The sequence below is a fragment of the Dendropsophus ebraccatus genome, chromosome 7 (assembly GCF_027789765.1).
Source record: "Dendropsophus ebraccatus isolate aDenEbr1 chromosome 7, aDenEbr1.pat, whole genome shotgun sequence".
Taxonomy (NCBI): domain Eukaryota; kingdom Metazoa; phylum Chordata; class Amphibia; order Anura; family Hylidae; genus Dendropsophus; species Dendropsophus ebraccatus.
In genome coordinates, this window is record NC_091460.1 from 131,099,940 (window position 1) to 131,114,999 (window position 15,060).

At 40.8% G+C, this 15,060-nt stretch overlaps 1 protein-coding gene across 26 annotated transcripts in view; it reads right to left on the bottom strand.

The window, feature by feature from the left end:
* ANK2 (ankyrin 2) overlaps positions 1–15,060 on the bottom strand; it is a 382,082-nt gene that overhangs the window by 123,437 nt on the left and 243,585 nt on the right. For all 26 annotated transcript variants that reach the window (XM_069978472.1, XM_069978476.1, XM_069978475.1 and 23 more), the window contains 3 exons: positions 8,339–8,440; positions 1,768–1,866; positions 999–1,097 (listed from right to left, as the gene is read on the bottom strand). In XM_069978472.1, the coding sequence (XP_069834573.1) occupies positions 999–1,097; positions 1,768–1,866; positions 8,339–8,440 (300 nt within the window). The remainder of the gene's footprint in view (positions 1–998; positions 1,098–1,767; positions 1,867–8,338; positions 8,441–15,060) is intronic.

Genomic DNA, 15,060 nt, shown 5'->3' on the forward strand with positions numbered 1-15,060 from the left:
CTCTGGCCGAGACAGGAACTGTCCAGAGCAGGAGAGGTTTTCTATGGGGATTCATATAAAACCGAGAAAGAGTTCCTGTCTCAGCCAGAGATGTCAGCAGAGAGCAGTGTGTCAGACTGAAAATAAAACAACATTTCCTGCATGACATCCAGCAGCTAATAAGTATGGTAAGACTTGAGATTATTAAATAGAAGTAAATTACAAATCTATATAACTTTCTGACAATAGTTGATTTGAAAGAAAAAGATTTTTGCTGGATAACCCCTTTGATCTCTCACAAGTAATGGCCGCCATTTATAATTATAAGACATCTACCATCATATTCTAGAGACTAAAACTGCTCATTTTTTGAAGATTTAAAAACATTCTTCATAATATTATATACCTCTTGTCCATCGGTCTCAAATAAACCTACCCAAACATATTGAGCTGTCTTATCAAATTCTATGGTCAATGGCAAGACACAGCTGATGGACTGGCCGCTTAGGGACTGAAGCGGCGTCTCAGCTCTGAAGAACCCAGGAGGCTAGTGGAGGGTCCTGAGGCCAATCCAGTCGCTCACAGCAGCCACAGGGAGAGGTAAGCTAGTACTTGGTATCAAATTCCTCCCTTGCCCGCTGCCGGATTTTCAAAATGCCTGGACTTCTCCTTTAAAGAAACCAAATATACATGGTGGTCCAAAAGTAGGTGGACAGGATGTGTAATAGGCTTATGAAGGGGGAGATTTATCAAACATGGTGTAAAGTGAAACTGGCTCAGTTGCCCCTAGCAACCAATCAGATTCCACCTTTCATTCCTCACAGACTCTTTGGAAAATGAAAGGTGGAATCTGATTGGTTGCTAGGGGCGACTGAGCCAGTTTCACTTTACACCATGTTTGATAAATCTCCCCCTATATATAGAGAGAGAAAGAGTGATCTCTACATCATTGCCAGCCATCTCCAGAATTATATCAGGGATATTAAGTAGAAATCTCACACGAACAAATCTTTACATACCTGAGACTGGGCATTAATATTGGCTCCTTGCTTGACAAGAGTCTTTACGACTTCCACCTGCCCAGCGAGTGAAGCAATGTGCAGCGCTGTGTTTCCTTTCTGAAAACATAAAAGAAGCACAAAACAAATGACACATCATTATAACAACATATCTCTAGGTCATTTATCATTTATTGTCAGTATATCGCCTCTTTACTGAATCCATTAAGACACCATTGCATCACATGTGAGTAGTGTCACAATGTCAGAATTATTGCAACTTCACTATTCGAAGAAAGAGTTGCAAGCTAGCGCTATTCTTTATGTCATAAAACTAATAATAATAATTATTATTATTATTATAATTATATTTACATAAATACTATTTTAAAAATAATATTTTTAGCAGTATATTTATTGCAATGTGTATGCGAATAAATAATCAGGCACTCACCCACTGTAGTAGCTTCAAGGTGATTTATTGCAGTATGTAGCGTTCACAGGGAGGGAGGCATGCATGGACATACTGTACCTCCAGCTGCATATGAACTGTACATGCTGCAATAAATCACCTTGAAGCTACTACAGTGGGTGAGTGCCTGATTATTTCTTCATATACACATTTGATACTGTTTATTTCCATCTGATCACCGCTTGAGTGATATATAATCGCTACTCTGAAGATCCTAGAGACTATTAAGGGGTTTGATATTGTATATAGCTACCGATGCGGGTTATCCGTTTCTCTGGATACATATTCCACACAGTGTTCCTGATAAGTAAACCGTACCTTAGTTGCAGAGTCAACTGAAGACCCTCTTTCCAGCAGTTCCTGCACAAGATAGAGATGACCCTCTTTGGCAGCAAGGTGTAAAGCATTGAGTCCATTCTGTAACAAAATTAAGCTAATAACTATACAATAATATAATAATAGATATAATATCAACAAATGCTGGGACACGTTACAACAGCTGAAATGTCTCTAAAATCGCATGGTAAAGATTTAGTCATTAGGAAGAATACTGTCACTATAGAACACATGCTAAAAGGATCATCTACTGCAGCGATGGGGAACCCTCAGCACTCCAGCTGTTGCAAAACTACAACTACCATCATGCCTGGACAGCCAAATGCACTCAGTTGCAGGAACAGTGTTAATTTTATTCAAGGGGTAGTTCACCCAAAAAATTTTTTCTTTCAAGTCAACTGGTTCCAGAAAGTGCCAGAGATGTGCAATTTACTGCTATTAAAAAATCTCAAGTCATCCAGTACTTATCAGCTGTTGTATGTCCTGCAGAAAGTGGTTTTCTTTCCAGCCTGGAGAGCAGGAGAGGTTTTCTATGGGTGTTCCTGACATGGACAGAGGTAGCAGCAATGAGCAGTGTGTCAGACTGGAAAGAATACACCACTTCATGCAGGACATACAGCAGCTGATAAGTACTGGAAGACTTGAGATTTTTTTTAATAGGAGTAAATTACAAATCTCTGGCACCAGTTGATTTGAAAGATTTTTCTTATTTTATTGTATTTTTGTGAGCAACCCCTTTAAAGGAAAAAAAAAAAAATTATGGTGACTGCTGTGCAATCGTCTACATGGGTTCTCCCTATGAAGAAGGTACGATACATAACAATACTATGCATTCTTTAGCTGCTGCTATAATAAATGTAGTCTGCGTGAGTGCGGTTCTTATACCTGGCAGATCACATCTCATGGTCCTGTTATTATTAGAGCTGCCAAGCAAACCCTGGGGGGAGTGCACAACACGGAGCAGGTGAGCTGTAGGAGATTTCCCAGGAGATTTTGGCCATTGTCACCTACACCTGCTATTACAATGCTGAAGGCATCTCAGTGCAAACCTCCCACCCACCCCCGCCAGTCTAATGAGTGTACAGATTCTGTAGCCAGACGCTATACGGTAATTTGATGTAGGAAATAAATATGTCTCCTAGAATCCAGTGCATGATGCCAGTTGTGTTATGTCTCTCAACTACTTCCAACTTCAATCAGGACTGTGACTGTAGGTGTGAGCTATGTTACAGGATTTAAAGGGAACCTGTCACCACAACTATTTTACCTAAGCTATCGTCATCATGTTATAAAGCAGGAAGAGCTGATATCTTAATTGGAAAAGAATTTATAAAACTTGTAATTTATTGATTGAAATCTCAATTTTTTTTATGTTAAGGAGTCCAGTCCATTGAGTGACACCGCCTACTGGACTCTTTAAAGGGCAACTCCAGCGATAAAAAAAAAAAAATCTTTTAAATAAACTGGTGTCAGAAAGTGCCAGAGATTTGTCATTTACTTCTATTAAAAAAAAAAAAAATCTTCTAGCACTTTTTAGCTGCTGTATGCCCTACAAATCTATGTCTATCACATACAGCAGCTGATAAGTACTGGAAGAATATAGATTTTTTTAATAGAGGTAAATTACAAATCTCTGGCACTTTCTGATACTAGTTGATTTGAAAGATTTTTTTTTTATTTTTTTTTTTGCTGAAGTTCCCCTTTAACACAGAATGATCAGGGATTTTAAACAACAGGTTACAAGTTAGGCTATGTTCCCACAGCGTTTAACACTGTCCGTTGCACAGCAACAGCTGGTGTTAAATTGCGTTCTGCGCGTTCCTGCAGCCAAAACATTATTTTTTCACAATTGACTTGCGGGCACCGCTGTATGTGCCCACAAATCAATTAACGGTTCACTTCAATGTAAAGTACGGACAGTGGCCGTACTTTACATTATGTAAACAGCTATTGTTCCCGGACGCTGATCGGTGAACAGTGTCTGGAAATAATAGGCATATTCATTATTTAAAATAAAGTGAAAACACAGCAGGAGGCATTGCATTGACTTCAATGCAATGCCTCCCTTGCAGAAAAGAACGGACGCTGATTTCATTACAATCAGCGTCCGTTATTTGCTTAAAAACAACGCTGTGGGAACATAGTCCTGGAGGTGTCAGTAATATGGAAAATGATTTAGCTTTGCTAGACATGTGGTCCAAACATTGAAAATTGAAGTTCAATGTTTCCAAATGTAAAATAATGCACTTGGGGAGGAGGAATCCTCTATTCGAGTATGACATCGGCAGTACTGTGTTGGAAAAGACTTCAGAAGAGAAGGATTTAGGGGTAGTGATATCTGACAGCCTTAAAATGATTCACCAGTGCAACCAGGCGGTGGGGAAAGCAAATCGTATGCTGGGGTGTATAGCTAGAGGTATAACCAGTAGGAAGAGGGAGATTGTGATCTATAATACACTATAATCATGATTGAAACCTTTAAGTATGTTAAAGGACTAAATAAGGTTCAGGAGGGAAGTGTTTTTAGTAAAAAAACTAAGCTCAAGAACAAGAGGACACAGTGAGAGGTTAGTTGGGGGAAAGATCAGAAGCAATGTGAGAAAATATTATTTTACTGAAAGAGTAGTAGATTCCTGGAACAAACTTCCAGCAGAGGTGGTTGGTAAATCCACAATAACAGAATTTAAACACGCCTGGGATAAACATACATCTATCCTAAGATGATAAGAAAGAAAATACTAAAAGGGCGGACTAGATGGACCCAGTGGTCTTTTTCTGCCGACAATCTTCTATGTTTCTATGTTTCTATAGTCTTATACTGAATCCTTTCCAAAAAATCTGCTTAGTTCTTCCTGTTCTATAACAGAATGTTGATAGATAAGATAGCATCGTCTTGGTGACGGGTTTCCTTTAAGTCACTCTTAAATATGTAGAGCAAAAGCATTTATATTATGTATTCCATTCTATGAAGGGGTCGGCCACTTTATAGTAATTGTTCTGTGTACATTATTAGTAAGTGTACTCACTGTATATACTGACAGCAGCTTCCTGTGTACCTCATAGAGCTAAAATCAGACTCCCCTCCTCCAAGCTGTGCTGTCCTGTTCTGTGGTGATTCTGTCCAAAAAATGGCTGACATGGAGGAGCATGTGACCATGCCCCACCCTCAGTGTCCCCTATAGCATATACAGGCTCAGTAGTGGACACTGAAGGTGGAGCATGGTCACATGCTCCTCCATGTCAGCCATTTTTTGGACAGAATCACCACAGAACAGGACAGCACAGCTTGGAGGAGGGGAGTCTGATATTAGCTCTATAAGGTACACAGGAAGCTGCTGTCAGTAAGCGCAGTGAATACAATTATTAATACTTTGCCCCGAACAATTTTACTATAAAGTGGCCAACCCCCTTAAACAGTGATCAAGGCTAAATATAGGTTTTAAAGGGGATGCCGCAACAAAAGATATTAATTCATCACTCGTAACATTACAAATGTTCATCTAGTTGAACTAGTCAGTGTTCTCGAAATGTTATTGTGACATACTTGATATGTTACATAGCATAAAAACCCACTTACATGATTTAACACTTTAATATTATGATAAATAAAGACTTCAGTACATTAAAAAAAAAAATCCTATACTTGTGAATCTGTTGATGAAACGATAAACTATTCTGCCAACTTTGCAAAATCCAACATAAAAATACTTAAACAAGCAATTAGAAAAAAGCCGGAAAGAAGTTAATTAATGCAAGTAAAAGGCAATAGAGATTTTTGAAGAAGACAGAAGTATTATTAATGTCATTACTCAGTGATCTTCCTCCTGCCCCACAGGCTCAAAATAGCACATAATGAATGAATATATTTAGAAGCAGCAGTAAACTTCACAGGATTATTCTCCCAGAGTAAAAATAGTAGACGTGTAAAACAACCAAAGGAAAAGTCCCCTATGCCTCCAGTAAGTGCAGACATAAGGGGAGCAGGATATAATAAGAAAAGCAGGGGATGCATAGGGGATGCACGGGGTGAGCGGAGATGTGCGGCTAGGACGGAGGTTATGTTGGTGTGTGGAAAGTATCGAGTATGTGCAGAGGTGTGAAGTGTGTGCTGTATATTATGTGTGAGGTGTCTATTAGACACATACAATGGAGGTGTGCGGCTGTATGAGTAGTACTAAGGTTCTGTATATCAGTATTGCATCACAACGTACATGTTCATTTGAGTGTTAGGCTATGTTCACACAACGTTTTTTCAGCTCCTTTTAAAATGACTTCCGTCATTTTGAGTCTAAAATAACGGACGTTATTTAGTTGTCTGGCCTCCCCTTACCGCAATGACTGGTGTTGGTACATTATTCTAGTTTGTGGTTACTAATTTCTCTTTGGGTGTGTCCTAATTGAAAAGTCTATTGAATGTAATAGTAAAAACGGAGAAAGAACGGTGAAAAAAAAGAAAAACTGCGTGTGAACAACTAATAAAAAACGGCCGCTGTTTGCAAAAGACATGTTCATTATTTTGCCGTCCGCGGTAAAAACATCTGTTATTCAATACATTGTGTGCATTGGACGTCCTTCTTTCTATTGACTTCAATGCATTGCTATTGCAGTCAGTTTAATATCAAAATCGGCCGCCTTTTCTCTATTTTTGACGTTGTGTGAACATGGCCTTAAGCTGGGTTTACACTACGTTTTTTCATAAATTTATTTCTTACGTTTTTTTTCATACTTTTTTCATACTTTTTTTCCAGACGGATGGAAAAATGGATGGAAAAACCTCCCAAATTCAGGAAGTCTGACATCAGCAATTCAATGCAAGTACAGTGGTACCTCGGTTCTCGAACTTAATTGGTTCCGGAAGGCAGTTTGAGAACCGAGCAGTGTCTTCCCATAGGAAATAATGTAAATGTGATTAATTGGTTTCAGCAGCCACCAATAATTACCTACAATACTCATTTATTACTCTGATAAGTGCTCAGTATAATCACTACAGTACAGTACAGAGCAGCACTATACTGTACAGGACATTAAACATAAGAAATGTTCATCAGAACCGGCAATTATAGTACAGTAGTCACCAACTCCTCACCCATCCTTTACTGTATAGCGTCCCCCCTATCCAAGCACTGTAATGTATGGGAGATGGTGGTGCACTGCCTGTACTACTACTGCACTGTATATGCACTCCAGCAGTCTTATACAGTACTGTACTGTATGTGAAGCCTCACCACTGCTTAACTCGCCAGGTACAACCCACCATCCACGCTCGCAAAAACATTCGAAAAACGTTCGAAAACTGAGCAAACTTCGAATTCCAAACACTACTTCTGGGTAAATTTTTGTTCGAATACCAAGCAGTTCGAGTTCCAAAGCGTTCGAAAACCGAGGTATTACTGTACAAGAGACTGCATTTTCCAATCGTGCCAAGCCGCCATCATCTTGTATTCTCTAAAGCATAGTGCAGGATGGTTTGGGGGGGGGGGGGTTAAGGGGTTATTCAGTGCTACAAAAACATGGCCACTTTCTTTCAGAGACAACATGACTCTTGTTTCCAGGTCAGGTGCAGTTTGCAATTAAGCTCCATTAACTTCAATGGAACTGAGCAGCAAAGCCCCGCCAAGCTGGAGACAAGAGTGGTGCTGTCTCTGGAAGAAAGTGGCCATGTTTTTGTAGCGCTGGATAACCCCGTTAAATGCTGTCACTGCATCCTGCTCGCTATCCTTGACCCAGTTGCCAGGTGCCTTCTATAGAGAGTGGAAACCACTTTTTAAAGCTGAGTTCACACTAAGTTTTTTTCATCTGTTTTTTGCAAGAAATGCATTTGTGTGCATCTGTGTTTCCTTTCCATTAAAAAAAAAAGGGTCAACCACATTCCTCTGTACGCATAATAAAATGGATTTTATTTTTTTTTTTGTAATGGAAGTCAATGGAAAAAAACTTTTTTCCATCCATTTCCTGCAAAAATGGATGAAAAAAAACATAGTGTAAACCCAGCCTTACAAAGTGGTTTCCATTCTCTATAGTAGGCACCTGGCAACGGGTTCAAGGGTAGCGGTTCCAATATCTGGGAGTCAGGGCCTTGATCTAGATATATAAGTGTTCTCAGAGGTTGGACCCAGAGGTTGGGCTGGCATACTCCTTAAAGGGGTATTCCTATCTATCCTATCGGTATAATAGTAAGATCACGGTGGGTCTGACCAATGCCCCCCTTGGCATTCTGGAGTAGGGGGATTCCTAAATCATGACTTAAAGGAGCTGCAGGCTACACATGTGTGTCATTGCTCTATAAATTCTCTACAGACCCGTAGAAAAGATAGCCTATGGGGGAGTTAAGGGGTTAAAAAAAAGGATTTAAAAAAATGGCCCAAAACTCTGTGGTTTCAGCGTATATGAAAAAAACTGTGTGAACATAGCCGCAAGGTACAAGCAATAACAGCAAAAATGTTGCATATTGTGACGGTATACGAGAAACAGGGTCCTAAGAATTACTAGAATATGACAAATACTGTATCATAGTGTATATAGAGAAATAAGTATAATTGGTAATTTTTTGTACCTGGTTACACGTGTTGATGTCTACTCCTCCTTTAAGGTATTCCAGTACCTTGTCCAAATTGCCCGATCGTGCAGCTTTGAGGAAGCTGGTATTGCTGTCCGACTGTAAAACAAAAAGTACATCGGTCACATATCTGAAGCATTTTAAACCAACTATACGATCAAAAGATCAATGTAAGAACTAACAAAGCAATAGTCTATTATAATCCCTGGCATGTAAGTGGCTTCTATACAGTAAAACAAGTATGCTACGATCCGACATTCAGATACAGAGCACGTGAGCTGACCCAACTTGTAAAATTCTAAAAACACATGGAACTCATCTGCCCAATGCCCCCCAGTCAGAAACAGAGCGAAATCAAGGCTGCAGCCCCTTCATTCTCAGGATCAGATTGGTCGTTCAGACCCCCACCAATTAAAAAGTTCCAGTATATCCTAGCAATGTGCCATCCATTTTTTTTCAGATAGAAATGTCTTCAAAAACATTACAATTTACCCCATATAGTTCATTATTACAGAGCCGTACGCCTTTCTTAGGCCGACATCCCCTAGATGCAATGTTTTAAGAAGAAATAACTTTAAGGCCATGTTCACAACGTAAGTTGTGTATTAAACACGCCCGTTGTTGTCGATTTGCAACAAGGGCCGTGATTAATACAAAATTTACGTTGTACTACAGTTTATGGGATCCCGGACGGAGTGTATGCACATAGCATATGCTTCGGTTGGAATCTCGAGTGGACATGTCAGTTTTGTGCGGCCGCTATTCATTGAATAGTGGCCGCACAAGGCTGAAAGTTCACACAGTGGAGAGTGCGGCTCCGTAAGCACTCTCCATTTTTTGGGTTGCAGGCGCACATGGATGCGCCTGCATGCCAATCCAACAGAATTTAAATTTATCTGGTACTGCAGTATCGGCCCAAATAAACTTCACTGACACGGGCCGTTCTGTGACACAGCCAGGTCACAGAACGGCCGGTGTTATACCTATTGTGAACCCAGCCTAAGGGTGCATTCACACGTACAGGATCTGCAGCAGATCTGAAGTTGCTGATTCAAAGCAAATCTGGGCCATCAAATCTGCGGATCCTGTATGTGTGAACGCACCCTAAAACAGCATTTAAAAGGACCATAATTTTTTTTTTCATGGATTCTATTGGAGCTACAGTATCAAGCCATAGATTTCTATAGGTATTATATCAGGTACATATACTGTACAACACAGGTTTTATAATTCCATCATGTGCTATAGATGGGTGATAACCCAATGCCCCTACAGTTCCGAAAGTAGTTGTTCAATGGCAATCCTGGGTCGCTAAATGGCAAAGTTTTACTAAAGTGGGCAGATTCTTTAGCCTTGTGATTCCTGTTCTTATAACCGCAGTAAAACCTTTAAAAAATGATCCAACTTCTGCCAAATCCCCAATGCTCTTTCCGCCTCAGGCAAGTTTTGTGCATGCAAGCGCAAGAGGACCGGAACTGACAGATGTCACGTTGGGTCATCAAAAACGCAGTAAGGCCGGGACTTCTGTCCATAAAACAGACACAAAAACAGCCGTGTGTGAGGGCACCCTTAGGGTATTTCATACTAAAGAATGAGCGTGGAATTTTAAGCGGAATCTGAAAATCTGCCTGCCCCATTGATACAATGGGATTTCTCAAGTCCGCAATCCAAGATTCAAGATTTTAAGGCAGTGTGAAGCCAGCCAGGGAGTTTTTTTTCTACCATAGACTTCAATGGGATTGTTCTGGTTGTCTCAAAAACGCCATTGGCTTTTTGTCGCCATTTGTGGTGGATCAACTAGGTCACATGATTGCAGAGGGAAAAAAAAATACTTCAGCACACAAAAACACCTGAACCACAAAAAATATCATTCAAAAAGTCAAAAACGCCGGGAGAAAATACCGGACCAAAAAAAAAACCAAAGGATTGGTAGTTTTTTTGCAGTTTTTTTTAGAGGTCTCAAAAACGCCAGATAAAAAGGAACCCCTAAAGAAATCATCCAAGCCGCACGAACATTCCTTATATAGTTAATGCGGCCATGGAAACAGCAGCACAGTTAGGCTATGTTCACACAACGTATGAGACCGGCCGTTCCGTGACTCCGGCCGGGTCACGGAATGGCCAGTCTCTGCTCGGATCATTCCGGTCGGTACTTAAGTACCGCCGGATGATCTTTCCAGCCGCATCAGAGCTTCCCATAGCACACAGTGAAGCAAGCGGCCGGAGCCCCTCCTTCACTGTGTGAACTGACATTGAATTGAATTGCGGCCGCAGAAAACTGACATGTCAGTTATTTGCGGCCCCGCACGGGATTCCGGCTGGAGCGTATACGATGTGTATACGCTCCGGCAGGGATCCCATTGAAAATAAGGCATTGTTACGACCCGCTAAAAGTACGGCCGTTGTTGTGAAAACTACAGCAAGTCCATGACAAATCTGTATCTGAAGCCACATTTAACATATACAGCTAAACCAGACTATAATGGTGATGATGATAATAACAATAATGATAATAAATAATATAGGCAGTGACAACACCTAACATAACAGATTTTTTGCAACTGCAAGCTATAATAATATATGAAAATAAAATATTAATAATTTAGCTAAATATCTTTTATGAGTGACCTGTACTACATGGGTAACTAACAAACGATGGGCAGAGATTGGTAATGGAGTCTGCACACACACAGAGGGGAGAGTGTGTATTCCGTGTTTTATCTCTCCAGCGCCTATGGATGTGAGCACTGGGCTGGTCTGGGTATAGGCAAATGTTATCTCTTTGGCACATTAAGTAAAGGTCACGGGAAGCAGCACGTCCTGTGAGCAGCAAACCAGTAATCCGCATTGATGTGTCACCAGTCCCCCCTGATGCTTAGCCAATCGTGTAAGCAGATAAAGCACAGCTCAGCTGAGCAGGAACTGCAGAGAGGACAAATGCTGCATCACGCCCACAGTAGTACAGACTGCAGCTTAACCACTGCACGACTGGAGATCCGACCATGTCAGACAGGCTACAGCTTTAGCTTTGGCTGTCCAGGCATGATGGGAGTTGTAGTTTTGCAACAGCTGGAGAGCCAAGGTTCCCTACTCCTGGACCACAATAATGTGCAAGATCTGTGCAGTCCTTGTACATGTCAAAAAAAACCTTTGTTACTTTTGGAATATTGCTCAATTTGACATTATGATGAACTGTGCCAAAAGCTCAGCTCTGCTATATCTGTGAATCTGAGTTCCTGAATATGGCTGAATTCTAATGGCATCGATCACAAAGACTCCAATTTCTGCAGTTAACCCTTTGTATGCTGCAGCACCATGGACTGCAAAAATGTTATTTATTTATTTTTTAGAACATCTGTTTATTGAAAATAAACAAAAGAGATACAACACTATAAGGGCCCGTTCGTACTTTGGAACTGGCACCGAAATCGGAACCCCTGCCCACGGACTCAATCTTTGGGCAGAATGGTGAAGACCGTCTGTGCATAGAATGGGCAGAGATGCACGAGGGGGGGGGCGAGGTTCGGAATCCATGGTGGGTCATCTGTCCGGATTCCGTAGTAGGCACATACCCTTTAAACGGAGAGGACGGGAGAGGCGCGAGACCTCCCATTAAAAAAGATAGCAGGCGGGATTCCGCACAGGGGAGCAGGGTTTCGAGTGGAATTTCGGCATTGATTCCATAGTGTGAACGGCCCCTAACATTGCAAAGTAGGAGTATAGCAGGAATTGCAACATAATGTCCAAAACAACTACAAAAATGGTCAGGTACATACATGACTCCAAAAAAAAAATATATATATATATATAATAATCTATGCATACCCTTCAACGGTATTTTAAAGGGGTTTTCCAGCACTACAAAAAAATGGCCACTTTCCTCCTCTCTTGTCTCCAGTTTGGGTGCAGGTTTTGAAACTCAGTTCCATTGAAGTAAATGGAGCTTAATTGCAAACCGCACCTGAACTGGAGACAACAGTAGGGGACAAAGTAGCCATGTTTTTGTAGTGCTGGATAACCCCTTTAAAAAAGAAGAAGACATACAGTACAAGACCACATACTGGTATGTAATAATAATAATAATAATAAGTATATATATATGTATTATATAAAAACTGAAAAGCTTTAGGTTGTGTTGATAGACCTGTCTGCATCATCATAATGAATGGACATAGTAATGAGACATGGGAGATACTAGAAGGGGCAACAGACAGAAGGGAGGCCCGGCCGAGTCTATTGCAGAGCACGGAAAGGTCAAGGTTGGAAAAATCCATCGGCCATCATAATAACAGTGTCAGCAGACAATGAAAAAGATCTATTGTACAGCCAGTGTACAGCTGTCACCCCCCATGGATACCACATCCCATTGCTTACCTTCAGCTCCTGATCCCTTGTATTGAAGAGATGCAGGTTTGGAACACACTGTACATTTGGAAGTCTTTTTGATATTACAAAGAGGCTTTAAATAATTTTACAAAAAAAGAAAAAAAATAATAATTTTGCCTTCTTTTTTTCTCTTTGGTGATGCGGCTAGGGAGCAGGCGTTCTCCCTCTGGAAGCTAACAACATAGTAAACTGCCCTTTAGATTTCATGTAGAACCATAGTCTCTGAGCATGTGTGTCCATGAGTGCTCAGCTCATTAGGTGGACATGCACATTGCTACACACTTTTAACACCAGGCGGCGCCATACCATGTAAGTAAAGGTCATAACTCTTAATTAGATAATTTTTTACAGCATACAAATGGCAAGAAATGTTCTTTATGTATGCTCTATACAATGAAGCTGACATTTAACAGCGGGACAACATCTTAAAGCTGCTAAAACCATGAATGTACAATATGAAATATAGTTTATTATTTAGATGAATAATCAAATTGTTGCAAAAGATAGCTCTGTACCAAATCATGTCTCGCTGTCAGGTTATGGTTTTAAACCACACATACATATCACAAGTGTTTTCATTCACCGACAGAAAGCTGGCTTCAGAGCTGAAATCTCCCAGATTTATAACTGTCTGCACCCGGCAGGATCTGATCATCTGCATTCTGGGAAATCTTCATATTAAACAATGCTGTGAAAAAAATACCTCCCCTTCTACATTATAGGAGCTCTGCTAGGCTACTAGACATCTGTGTGATTACAAGTTTCATGACTGTTTTCATAGACAACCACGACTATTAGTGTTAGATCATAATAGAGACTCTAATGGTACTATTGGACAGGCCGATGGGGGCCCGATAATAAATGTAAACGAGAATCGATTTGCTAGATCGGCGCTCGTTTACTGGGCCTATTACACGGCCCGATAATCTTTTAACAAGGGCTGCAGGGACATCCTTACCGATGTCCTTGCAGCCCTTGTTTAAACGTTATATATTACCTGTCCAGGCTGCAGGGCTCCTCTTCCTCTGTGCTTCTCCCCGGGTCTGTGCGCTCCAGCTTCAGAGCGGCCTGTCTCAGCTGACAGCCACTCAGCCAATCACTGGCCGCGGCGGTCCCAGCCTGTGATTGGCTGAGTGGCGTGTCAGCTAAGACAGGCGCCCAACAATTATAGGTCAGAACCTATATCAACGATCAGTCGATGACAACAATCATCGGCTGATCGTTGTCTTTATTACACAGAACGATAATCGGCCGAATCAGGCCGATTATCGTTCCGTGAAATAGTACCCTAAGAGGGGCATTCACTAAGGAGTCTAATCTGTGCAACTATTCTAATGGGGATTGGTGTGTATTTTGTTCCAATATCTTGTGACTGATTCATTAAAATGTAGCACTGTCATAGTGACTGTATCTAAGAAAAAAAGTCGCAAAATTGTGCAAGCATATTCACCTGGTACTGACCAGACACACCTGTTTGTGCAACTTTTTAAAAAGTCGCAAATGATAAATTGGGCGATAATCCCAGATTACGGCAACTGTTGGATGAATACTCAAAACAGGCAGATTAAAAAAAAAAAGTTGCATTTAAAAAATATTCAAACGTCGAATACTGGTTCATAAATAGAACGTAGACCAAAAATGGGTGAAAAATCCAATTACTCACCAAACAATTCCCCCCTAAATCATTACTAGTATAATCCAAGTAATAAAATGTTTTTTTAAAGTCACTCAACTTTTTATGTGGCTTGTTCCTCCTGTAAAGTGATGTAATTCATAGGCAACATAAGAGCACAGCTGGTACATATACAGTATACAGGCAGTGCTGTATCCATATAAGTAATATACACAAATATACTCAGCGGGTAAATCACACCCAGATCTGCTTTATGATCATAGATTATCATTATGCAGAAGTGCAAATGGCTTTCAATAGAAACAGATCTGTAGAGGGGAACGCTATAACAATATAACAACCAGAGTCTAAGCTGAAAAACAGATAAAAGTCAAATGAAAGTTGGAAAAGATGTGAGTCACTGCATTGCTACTCCTACAGGATTCTAAACTAGCACCAACAAGCACGAGCCATTCATGCCAGCCGGCTCTGGATATTTCTGGCAAAGCAGAACTCTTGTACGTTACATTAAATTGTTACCTTAAAGCAAATGTAGCACTAGGTACATTGCTTCGCTTCGTGTTTTTTACTTGAATAGACCGGTGCGGGTATGCCAGTGCCACAGTCTTTTTTTGAACTGCCAGACAGTTCCCGCACGTGGCATCGGTCTATTCCCGAGCACCGGTCCGGCATGAAGCACTGGGGGTGGGCCCGCCGACCC